This window comes from Nanorana parkeri, unplaced genomic scaffold (assembly GCF_000935625.1).
Source record: "Nanorana parkeri isolate BGI_ZX_2015 unplaced genomic scaffold, ASM93562v1 scaffold23, whole genome shotgun sequence".
Classification (NCBI taxonomy): domain Eukaryota; kingdom Metazoa; phylum Chordata; class Amphibia; order Anura; family Dicroglossidae; genus Nanorana; species Nanorana parkeri.
In genome coordinates, this window is record NW_017306291.1 from 3,234,248 (window position 1) to 3,246,514 (window position 12,267).

General features: G+C 40.0%; 1 protein-coding gene across 1 annotated transcript in view; it reads left to right on the forward strand.

Moving 5' to 3' along the window:
• The window catches only part of CUBN (cubilin), a 152,952-nt gene that overhangs the window by 125,209 nt on the left and 15,476 nt on the right, over window positions 1-12,267 (forward strand). The window contains exons 55-59 of the mRNA XM_018564195.1: window positions 1,245-1,401; window positions 1,548-1,697; window positions 2,716-2,904; window positions 7,448-7,577; window positions 8,108-8,325. Of these exons, the coding sequence (XP_018419697.1) occupies window positions 1,245-1,401; window positions 1,548-1,697; window positions 2,716-2,904; window positions 7,448-7,577; window positions 8,108-8,325 (844 nt within the window). The remainder of the gene's footprint in view (window positions 1-1,244; window positions 1,402-1,547; window positions 1,698-2,715; window positions 2,905-7,447; window positions 7,578-8,107; window positions 8,326-12,267) is intronic.

Sequence of the window (12,267 nt, forward strand, 5' to 3'; positions counted from 1 at the left end):
TTTTTTTTTTTTTTTTTTGCCCCCCTGTTCTTTGGGGATGGGGGGGGGGGGGGGAGGGCATGCACAGGATGTTCATTGGATTACATTTTTGCAGCAATCATGGCCAGAGCTATGAGACACTTATTAATTTGGTCCATGTCAGACCAGGCCTGTGGAACACCTCCTGCTGACAATACATCAATAAGGTGGAGAAGAAGCTGTGGCAGGAAGTGTTCCAGGCTGTGACATCAAAAATGGGCAACCCTCACTGATAAATAGCAGAAGCTTTCTTTGAAAAATGGATGTAAGTGGACAGAAAATGTATGTAAACTAATGTAAACATAACTGAACTACAGATGTGAGGATGTGTAAACTAATATGAACTGTAAAAATGTAAATGTAAAATTACCCTACACAAAATGGCAAAAATTAAAATAGATAGGACCCGTCTTAGGACCCATTTCGCCACATGCACTTCTTCTTCACGTTTTAATAGGGTATATCGTGCTGCACTCCTTACCGGTTTAGAATAAACCTGTATGAAAGGTGGGAGCTCTTAGTGACCACGGATGGCGCAGTGAAGTACATCAAAATTCAGGAAGGTCGCCAGCACACCAATATTCTACATACATATACATATATATTCTACATACCAATAGTCATTCTGAGCCTGATGAAGGGGACCCCGCGCGGCCCCCGAAAGCGTTTGCTTTTGTATGATGATTGTATGCCACTAAATGGACTAATCTCACGTTATATTGGTGTGCTAGTGACGTTCCTGAATTTTGATCTTTTTCACGTTTGTCGCATGTTCAGGACCCCATTGAAATCAGTAAGGGCACGTGGTAAACGTGGAAAACAAATGCGCATGAACACGCACAAACGTGGTGCCCATTCAGGTGTGCAAGGGGCCTAACACCCTCAGTGGACAAATAAAAATAAAAATAAAAAAAGGTGCATACCACCAAACTTTCTGAGATGAGAAAAAGGGACATCTTTCAGAACAATGTATTGAGGCAATGCACACACCCCTGCCACCCCCCCCAGCATGACTTGACTGGATCGGTGCTATGTATTGATGATCACTTTAGGATATCTAGTTTTGATAAAGCATTATTCCAGAATTATGATTAGATTAGAACTTTCACTTTCCAATGCAAATTTCAACCTGAATGGCTGTTTTGAAGCAACATAGACAGTTCATATGACAGATATTCTGGTAAATGAGCACAACTGAGTTTATTCTTCCTCTTTGTGCTGGTCAGGTTTGGAGGAATACAACAGAGACCGAAGAGTACCTGTTATTGTCAGCCTGTGGGGATTCTGCTCCGGCTCCTGTGGTCTCCCCAGGAAGAATCCTTAAAATAACCTTCCAGTCACAAGATAATCCTGCCAGTGGTTTCTCAGCCAATTTCACCAGCAGTGAGTACAGCAGTGTCCAAAAAAGTATTACTATATCGTCATTGCCACTGTGCAGTATCCCAAGAAAAAACATTTAATATATTGGAGCTAACCTGTCCTTAGACGTGGTGACTGCATTCGTTTTATTTTTATTTGCGGTTTTGTAGGATGCGGTGTTAACTTTACCAAGCCGAGTGGTCGAATCGTATCTTCAAACTATCCAGACAGATATGACAACAATTTGAATTGCATCTATACCATCCAAGCTGAAAACAACATGTTTATTGTCCTGACCTTCCTCAGCTTTGAAGTAGAATGTGAGTGTTGTTACATATGTAAAAGTAAACAATGTGTGTAATCCAATTTACATAGCATTAAAGTTAACATTAGCCCGATGAAGGGTGGACCTTATATTACCCGAAGTGTGTTGGCTTGTTTTTAAAGGAGTTGTAAAGTCCCAGCAAATACTCTCCTGGTATAACATCAACGTTGTAATAGGAAGACATACTGGAGTTGTTTTTGATAATGCAATCAAAGCTTACTTGGAAAAAAACCCTTTTATGTAGTGAGTACTGCCTGCCGTCTGCCCATCACTTTCACCAACTTCCTGCATTCCCAGTGTGCTTTGTATCTCTTCCCCTGCTGCTTGATGTGATGCAATCTCTATTTCTCAAGACTACATAACCCATAATGCATTGCTTCCAGCAAACAATGATAATATTACGTTGTTCAGACGTTGAGATGTAGTTCAGACTACAGGCTTAGTTAGAGTGGTGACACAAAGAAGTTCATATTCACAGGGCTGAATGAAATTTAGGAAGTACATCATCTAAGAATCTCCAATAAGTAAGTTTACAAACTTCTAGATCAAAATGGTTATTAAGAGTGGGATTTATGGAATATAGAAAGAGAAATGTATTTTTCATTTTTGACCATAGATACCCTTTAGGGAAACCTTTGATGAGGCAATCTTGTTCCCCCCCACCTTCTGACAATAAAAATCTGACTTATCTAACCCTTCCCTAGTCTGTCCAAAACACTGTCCAAATTCAAAGCACTGTACATCCCTGACAGTTAGATTTATGTTAATGTGATCACAGCATCTATTTTGCTCTGAAATGGCAACACGACTTCAGAGAGCAAAAGCCATCTCTGTGGTCACTCTGTCTACTCTACAGCACTGTGATCTTCATAGTTTCAATATCATTTTCCTCCTACAGAATTTGATGGTTGGCATGCCTGCAATCCTTGTTCCTAAATCCTTACAATTGGCTGCTAAATGATTCTGTTTAGTGGAATTTCAAATTAGCATAACATAGTTTTTTTCATTTCCAGCATCACCATTCTGCACAAAGGACAATGTTAAAGTGTTCAGTGGCGTGGCTCCTTCAGGTAGTCTTCTGGAAACATTCTGCGGCAGCTCACTTCCTGTATCGCTTAGCAGCAGAGGAACAATGTCTATTTCTTTCAGAACTGATTCCGATATCTCCATGCATGGATTTGTGGCAAGCTACAGGGTGATCCGTAAGTATTTACTGCACTTTGCTTTATATGATCACATAGGATGTGACTGCTTGATAGAGCACACTGGACAAATAAAAAACACAACAATGCAATTTCTCACAGCGTTTAGTCATATCCAGAGTAGGTTAGAAAATGAGACAATTGACAATGTCAATCAGCAGAAGAGCGGACCTGAGAGAGAAAGTTCTCTCTCAAGTCCGCTCTTCTGCTGATTGACATCAGGCAGTGGGCGAAGCAATAGCCAGCCTGCTATTGGCTAATGCAATTTAAAATAGCCAATAGCAGAATGGCTAATGTTCCCGCAGAGGAGCAGACCTGAGAAAGTTCTCTCTCAGGTCTGCTGGTGCATTAGCCAGCCTGCTATTGGCTATTTCAATATGAAATTATTTACTTCTGCCCACTGCCTGTTGGGCAGCGAGTGTTTCTTTTTTTTTTGACGGGTTGGCGGGCATCAGGATTCCAAAATTGGGACAATTTACATCGCTGGGTGACGTGATCGACATTGTGGGACATTTTCCAAAAAAATTTAAATAAAAAAGCGTGGGGTCGACCCCAAAATTCCATACCAGATCCTTGATCCAAGCGTGAACCTGGTAGGGCAAGAAAGGGGGGGGGGTGAGCGTGTGCCCCCTCCCTCCTGCACCATACCAGGCCACATGCCCTCGACATTGGGAGGGTGCTTTGCCAGTCCTCATGGCAATGCCAATGAGGACAAGGGCCTCTTCTGCAAAGAATAGAAAGCCTGCAATTATGTAGAAGTATGTAATGGTAGATTGTCATTACTAAACATTTCTAAAGGTGTGTTTGTTGTTATTTTAAAGATATGGGTAAAGGTCTGCTTTAAGTATGGTACCTTCATGATAATGTACATTACTGAAAAGTAAAGTCTTACACCATTTTTACTCTGTGCATGCATATGGTATGATTTTTACTGTTTTTTTTTATACCTGAATATGCCTTGAAATACTTTTTTCTCAGTGGAAATCCACTTCTTGCCCTCCCACTGGAGTGTTCTATTCTGGCAGAGATGACTGAAGCCCATACTTCATATCACAAGTGTTCTCATGCAGAGTCTGTTAGTAAAATGTCTAAGTGAATGTTCATTTTACATTTTACTTCAGCTTTAAAAATAACATGTGTACAGGTTGTAGAAATGTGCCTATGTATGCATTATTAACAAGAAGTAAATAAGCTTTAAAACAAGCCCTCAGTGAACTTTGTAGCTTATGCACCATAGAGCTATTCACCCTCAAAGATTTCAGTATGGTTTAAAAGGCAACTGAAGCCCAAACTCCTTTTTTTTTAATGTTTTGGATAGAATGGAGAGGTATTCTGTCCCTCTCTATTTGCCCTGGTGACCGTTATCACTGAAAGTGAAAGAAAATCCCACATTTTGAGTTGTCTTCAGAACAGGAACAGATAAGAAATCTTCCAATGGGACACTAGTTCTGGTGATTCTGCAAACCTCTCATTTGAGGGATTTCCTCTCACTTCCTGTTGTAGCAGATGGCAAAGAAAACAACTGATGGGTTAAAACCCTCTCTTACTTTATCCAAAAGTTAAAAAAATAAGTTTTGGCTTCAGTTCTTGTTTAATAAACAAAATCTTCCAAGATGTTGCAGATGCAGGTCAATTCAAGGACCATGCGTGAATTAAGTAGATCCGACTATATGGTTATTTCATTAAAACAAAATACATTTTGTGATTAAGATAATTCTAGAAGTCTAATGAAAACTGCAGCCTGACTCAGTGAAACACTAATTTTGGAAGTGAGCATAAAGCGTTATTACATTGTAGTCCTTGCAGCCAACATAATTATTCCCAGATGTTGGAAAAGTCAACAGTTCCATCTTTATGAGAAGGATCAAAGTAATAGATACTTTTATAACCTTTAAATAATAGAGATGGTGTGTGATAAATACATCTTATTCATTCCATGCTGTCTCCTGAACTGCTTGAATCAAGTTAAAGGAGAATGATAGGGAGAGTGAAATACACTCATCCCCCTAGTTAGAGCCGACATGTGACACACTGCAGGTGTCACACGTCGTCTCCATTGATTGAGAACTGAGCGAACACATACCGCTCATCGCTCAGATCATGATCTTCTCCCTGCAGAGAGCGGTGACTGATTCCCCTCTCTGTACTTCCAGTGTTCATTGGAGGGACAGACCAAGGGAGGAGGTGGGCACAGCTGGCTCTGGCTCTAGAGAGGCAGAGCCAGCTGTCAATCAGGGACCAGGGTGTATCCAGACAATATTGTTGGGATCTTAAATGGCTGCAGCACCGTCAGCATATAGCGGGCAATAGCCTGCTATTTGCTGAGTTTTGGATCACAGGAGGACATTAGTAAATGTCCTCCGGCAACCCAAAAGAGAACTACGGCCATAAAAGGTTTGGTCATAGTTCTCTTTTAATCAACTCTATTAGGTTTATACTGTTGTCTTTGTCCCCAGTGGGAGATTTCTCCCTAATTGCTTGCCTCCCTGTCACCATGACAGGAAGCAAGGGAAAATCTCTCCAGCAGAGACACGAGCAGCATTAAAACACCTTTTTAAAGGCTAAGTTTGCCTTTCTGACCATGATTCATGTTACAACTATAGCATACATTATGGTCAAATTGCAACTCTCCCCTTCCCCCCACTTACCTGAATCATGAAGTTCTCCTTCTAACAGACTACTGCTGTTGTTTGAAGTCCCTCAGCCACCTCTGCAGAGTGACTTGTAGTTCTCAACAGAATACAAATGCAGTGACATCACCACACTTGTAGTCCATTTATTCTCCCTCCTGTCCCTGTTACTGAATGTCCATACCTTGGTACGAACAGGAAAGGGAGGGAGAATCTGCAGGAGCCAGAGCATTGCACCCATGATCCACTGATCATGGTTGCAATGCTTTACTGGCTCCAATGCAAAAAAAAAAAATAGGTGCCCATTTTTTCTTTTATGAATTTGTGCATGTATTTTTTTTTTAAATAAAAGGTGGGATTTCCTTTAACTGCATTAGAAAAGAGAACTTGTCATGTTCCTTAATTGTGCAATTTTCCTGCCGATACATCAGCGCATCCCCGTTTTGTTTCCTCCTGCTGGGGGCTGCTCTGTGTCCCAGCGGGGAGGAGAGAGACTGTGACAGCCGGCCGAGCGCTGCGGGAGGAGAGCGCTGTGAGCGGCCGGCGTCTCTCCTCCCACACCGCTCAGCCTCCTATCACAGTCCGGCAGAGAGGTGTGTGGGCGGAGGCTGGGCTCTCCTCCCTGCTCCGCTGGCTCAGCCTCCTTTGACAGCTGTCAGGATGGAGAGCGGTACAAGCACTCAGGGATCAGTGATCGCTGAGTGTTTGTAGATAGTTGAGGACAGAGTATGGTTACTATATCCTCAATTATGAATGAATGGGAGTGATCTACCTCACCTTCTGTTCATTCATAGTTGTGGTTATAGTAACATACTTTTTTCTCATGTTATGAATGAACAGGAACACTCGGTATAGAGGATTCCTGTTCGTTGATAACAGGGGATACAGAAAAAGAGATTAACCACTTGCTGACTGTGGTATTTATACCCCCTTCCTGGCCAGGCCATTTTTCAGTATTCCGCTCTGCGGTATTTTGACTGACATGTATTCCGTCATGCAACGCTGTACTGAAATGAATTTTATACCATTTTTTGGGGACAGATAGAGCTTTATTTTGGTGGTATTTAATCACCACTGGGGTTTTTATTTTTTACTGTATAATGAAAAAAGTACCGAAAATTTTGAAAAAAACCTGTTCTCCCTACGTTATGTTATAAAACATTTATTATTACCCAATTTTTTTGTAAAATATAAAAGACGGGGTCATGTCGGGTAAATAGACACCAAAGATGTCGAGCTTTAAAATTGCGTGCACCCATTAAATCGCAAAAAACTACCATACTCAAAATTGACCATAGCCAACGCTTTAAAAGCTTTTACCGCTCATCAGTTTAGTGTTATCAGTGATTGATGACCCTAGAATTATTGCTCTCACTCCAACGTTCTCGGCGATATGTAACATGTGCGGCGCAATGGATGTAATCTGCGTTTTCGCAGGTAGGCGGGCTTGACGCATGTTTGCTTGTGCATGCGGGAGCGAGGGACTTACATTTTTTCATTTTTTTAAATTTATTTTTTATATCTTTGATATGTGATTTTAAATTTTTTTTGTAACTTACATTTTTTATTACAATCCCTTTTTCTATTTTAAAAGGGAAATATCAGGGGGTTTTATATATTTTTTTAAATGAATTAATAACTAAAAATAAATATAAAAAATTAAAAAGTTTATAAAAACAAATAAAAATAAAATATTGTAAAAATGTGAAAAAAAATAAAACACATTTTTGGTTTCGGTTTTCGCCTGACAATTTGTTTTATTTCGGTTTCGTTTGGGTTTTAAAATTTCCATTTCAATGCACCTCTAATATATATATATATATTGTAAATGTGTGTCTTGGTGTTTATTATTCTACTTTGTAAACTGATGTTGTACAATAAAGCTGTAAGTTGTAATTCTTCCTGTGTTTCAGCTTGCGGAGGATCATATAACAGCACTTATGGAGTTATAAGAAGCCCAACACATTTGTCCACCAATTACCACAGTAATATGAACTGCACCTACCACATCACTGTGCAGGAAAACAGGATTATTGAGTTGAAGTATGTCTGTATTTCTATAACATGATCATTAATGTACACAAATAGAACACTTAACACCAATACTTCATATATATTGGGGTCTCTGCTATGGAGATCTCTGCTCTTACTTCAAACACTTGCCCTGGTCATCACAAGGTTCTGGCATTGGACTGTTAAAATGCAGGAGGCAGGGCTCAGACAGCAAAGGGGAGGAGCATAGCACTGACTTGCACAGAAGTCAATGTCATGTAAACATCCTGTAACTAGGATCCAGGGTTCCAACTACACAAGAACTGATTTGAATACTGAACTATAATCTGCACATTACCATTATTGTTAGTTTATAACTTTGGAGGACCTGAGAGGGTCACTTTGGACAACAAGGTACAGGCAACAATAGGTAAAATGGGTATTGTCAGGTTTTCAAAAATCTTCCTGGCCAGCTACATAAATGCTAGCACACAAGTTTCACTAATGCAGTAACACTACTTTTTACTACTTGTATTTGTTTATTATATTACATGAACTGGTTTATTTGTATCTGTTTACAGGTTTAATGATTTTGACTTAGAGACATCCTCAAGCTGCATGTATGATTACGTTGCGGTCCATGATGGTTCGGACATCTATGGTCCTCTGCTAGGCAGGTTCTGTGGGAATACCCTGCCTCATATTATAAAGAGCACAAGCAATAATTTGTTCCTGGTGTTCCGTACCGACCTTTTGAATAATGCTGGAGGGTGGAGAGCATCATTTAGACAGACACTAGGTAAGAAATTATATGAACAAGACTTAAAAGACTTTTGATGCAGAGAAACAATGGATGGCATATGTGAGACTTACTGGTGATCATTGCTATCCAAGCATTGGCTCTATAGTCTAAAGGCGGAAATTAAAATGACACCCGCACACATTTTGACTTTGCATCCAACTGAATTCTGGGGGTCCATGGAACTTGTGATTGTATTTGGAATGCTGAGAGTGAACAAAATACCTGGTTAGTCCAGGTATAGAGAAAGTGGATCCTCATAGACTTCTTTGAGACTGTCTTAGGTGATGCCCAATAGAAGTCTATAAAGATTCACTGCTATAGCCAGTGTTAGAATATTTTTTTAGGGGGACTAGGTAGGCAAGATAAAGTATATTTTATATGAAAGTATGCATATGATTTAAAAATACAATAGCTCATGTTGCAATCATGAATAGAATGCTTTAAGAAAAAGTGGTGGGATAATTTAGCGTTTTGTCTCCATGCATTCCTCTACAATGGTTACATTATTCAGTGTACCTTTTCTCTGATTGAAGTCATGCTTTCCAAACTCTATACTGTGTTTTCTTCCTCCCTAGAGTGCTATTAGATACATGAGCTCACATATGCAATGACCTCAAGTTTCAACCTGCTAATAATGACCTAGATAAAGACAATTGTATTTTTTCAGGCTGCAGATATGGTACACATAACAAGTAAAAGATAGAAGTTCTTGTAACAAGATATAATGGACCATTCAGTAAGCATTTGTATTACAGCTACCAGGTATATCCCACATTGCCATCATCTGTTAGAGTCACAAAATTTGTGAATATATGGGCATATTGGACTGTCTGAGCACTCCAGGTTTGGCTACAGGTGACCAAGGAGCAACAGACATGGCCATACTTTGTGATGGCCAATTCTAACCAATTGGAGGTTGGGTTCTCATGAAGGATGTGTGGATCATAGGGTCAACAATAATCCCAAGCATAGATAAAACCTTCATACGACTGCATTTTCAAACCCAACTGATCGTTAGCTGAGTGGGTATCATTTGCTGTACATGTTGGGCGCAGCCTGTCCAGCTTAAAAAAATGAACTCTCTGGAGGTCCGTGTGTCCTCCCTGCCCTGCATTGTAATGCTGAAGTCTCTGTAAGACTCTTCGACACTTCTGGGAGTGTGGGATATATATGTCTCCCTCACTTCTGAGTCCTGTCCTGGTATAGGGGGTGAAGAGAGGAACCAAATTGCAAGGAGGGAGAAATAGGTATCTGACATTCCTGGAAGTGTCAAATGGCGAAAAGACTGATGGGGGCTGTAGCGCTGCAATGCGAAGGAAGGAAAAAGTGCATAGTTCATATATGTTATGAACATAGAAACACAGCAGTGCCCACATACAATAAAGAGGCAGACCTTTGTTATTACAACTCGCCCATTATATGGGACAATACTAATAACATAACACAAACTGCAGACTGCACTGTAATAGCATATGCTAAGATATGCCTATAAAACAATGTACATGTCAAACACCAAAGCACAGCAAAAGATACAAAATCACACCAAAAAATGTTTTTACCCAGAGACCTGGTGTACGGAAAAAAGGAGAATTGAGACCAACATTTTTGGGGTAGTCTCCCCCCCTTTCTCAAGGAAGGAGATATGGTCCACCAGAGATGTGAGTAAAAGCTTTTGCAAGAGAATTCCAACTCAATATCTATATTTTTAAGCAATTGACGGGGTCAGTGGGGCCATGGGCAGCGGCTGGTTCCCACCAGCCCTGTTGGGCTGTCCCATTGCATTGACAAGTCAATTTGCCTTATGTGCTATTGCTTCAGTTCACCTAAACGCACAGAACACTTGGTGTGCACTGAAAAGAAGTAGGAAATATTGCATTTCTGTGCAACATGTTTCAAAACATTATAGCAATTTGCATGTTGCTGCCACACAATTAAATGAAGTGGCAAAATAAAAAGGAAAAGAACAGTAGTCACTGTGATGCATTTTAAAAAGCACCGTAGTGCACAATACACACCAGCCTGTGCGTTATACGTTCCTTAATAAATGTTCGCTGGTGTGAATAAGCACTAAAAACTTTACAGAAATATTTGCAGTTCCGAGATCTATGCAAAACGGGAAAAAAAAAAAAAAAGATTTTAACTGGAGTTGGACTTTTACAGGTTGGTGAAGAATACTATATGAAAGGTTAATATCCTCTTAAAGTGCTGCATATATGTTAAATGGCCCTGCTATCCATTATTTTTGCTGGGCAGGATGTTTTTTGAATATCAGATGTCATGCAGACTCATCATGTGACAGTTATCACATTACATATAAAATGTTTGTGGTGTTCCGGTACTTGTCCATGCCTCCTGGCACATGCTTCAGATGGATGTGTGCCATTACTGATGCAGGGAGTATGACTGTTAGTCACCAGAATTGCTTCAGTCACTGGGAGTAACCCGCAGACAGTGTCACAAGGATGCCTCACACTGAAACAAGAAGTAGCCTAGTGCCCCAAATCACCGTAAATATCACAGAATTTCCTCAAAAGAAATTTAATAAGTCTGAAATAATTAGTAGCAGGAGGAGGTGCTGGGCATTGAGATAGGGAACAGCATAATTGTCAACAGGATGTTAAAGGGAACCTGTGAGAGCAGAATTATGGGAGATGACATTGCTGACTTGCTTTTTTTTTGTATAATCTTTATTTTCCTTTTTTCACAAATAGTCACATTTACACAAGAACAATAAAGGGACTAAAGTGGGTCCAACATAGACCCCGGACAGTAAAAAAAAAAAAAAAAAAAGGGAAAAAAAATAAGAAAAAAAAAAAAAAAAAAAAATGGAAAATAAATAAGTAAATAAAGAAAAAAAAAAAATAAGGGCACAGATATACAATGACATACAAAACCACAATGTAACACAATAAGCGGGTTTGTCGCCCGGCCTCATCATTTCCTATCGCAGAAGCTCGATTTTTGCTGACTTGTTTTAAAGATGCATGGTCCAGGTTAATTTCTAGATGTTATATTCACTACATAGTAAGTCTCTGACCTTCTCACAGGTTTGCTCTAAAGTTGTCCAAGGCCACTGACTTACAGCACTGAACCAAGAGGATCAGCTGTCATTTTCAGATATGGAGCTCATCAGTGGGAGCTTCCATGGTTCCCTGATGATAAGTTACCTTTACAGGAAACCCTTCATGGGTTGCCAAATATTGACCTATGGATCATTGACTTACAGCATTGAACCAATAGGATCATTTAGCATTTTCAGAAATGGAGCTCCTCATTGGCAGCTTCCAAGGCTCTCTCATGATAAGTTACCTTTACAGATTATGGGTTGCCCATATTGATCTCTGAAAAAAATGCTAGCTGCTAGACTGTTACACTAATCAGCAGGCTTCAATCCTTGGTCTGAGACCCGCAACCTGTATGCAGATGAGGTGTTGACTTTTTTTGTGACTTTTCTTTTGTGTCGGTATCTCAAAAAGCATTGAAGACAGGAAAGTGACACCTTAATGACAACTGTAGCTTCCTGTGTCACTTTGTGCTCAGTACTCCATATACACCATGAGCATTAATCCACTAGCAAGGAACTTTTGTTCCCTATGATCCCTGTGTGTTTTGTAAAGCAGCCACCGCTCCAAGCTTGCTCCCGTGATGGACTACAATCTCATGTTTAGTTTACTAAATTGTATTGAGATTGTAGTCCATCACAGGAGTGAGCTTGGAGCGGTGACTACTTTACAACACACACAGAGACCATGGGGAACAAAAGTAGCCACCCTCCAGGAGGAAGGACAGTGTCAGCACCAATTCAGAGATGATTTGAGGTGTTTGTGTGATACACAAATAAGATACATTTTGTTAACAATTAGGGTACTTGAATGCATTTTTAAGGTTTAACTCCTGAGTTTAGTATCAATTTAAGTTTCTTCCCTTCTGTGCAGATCA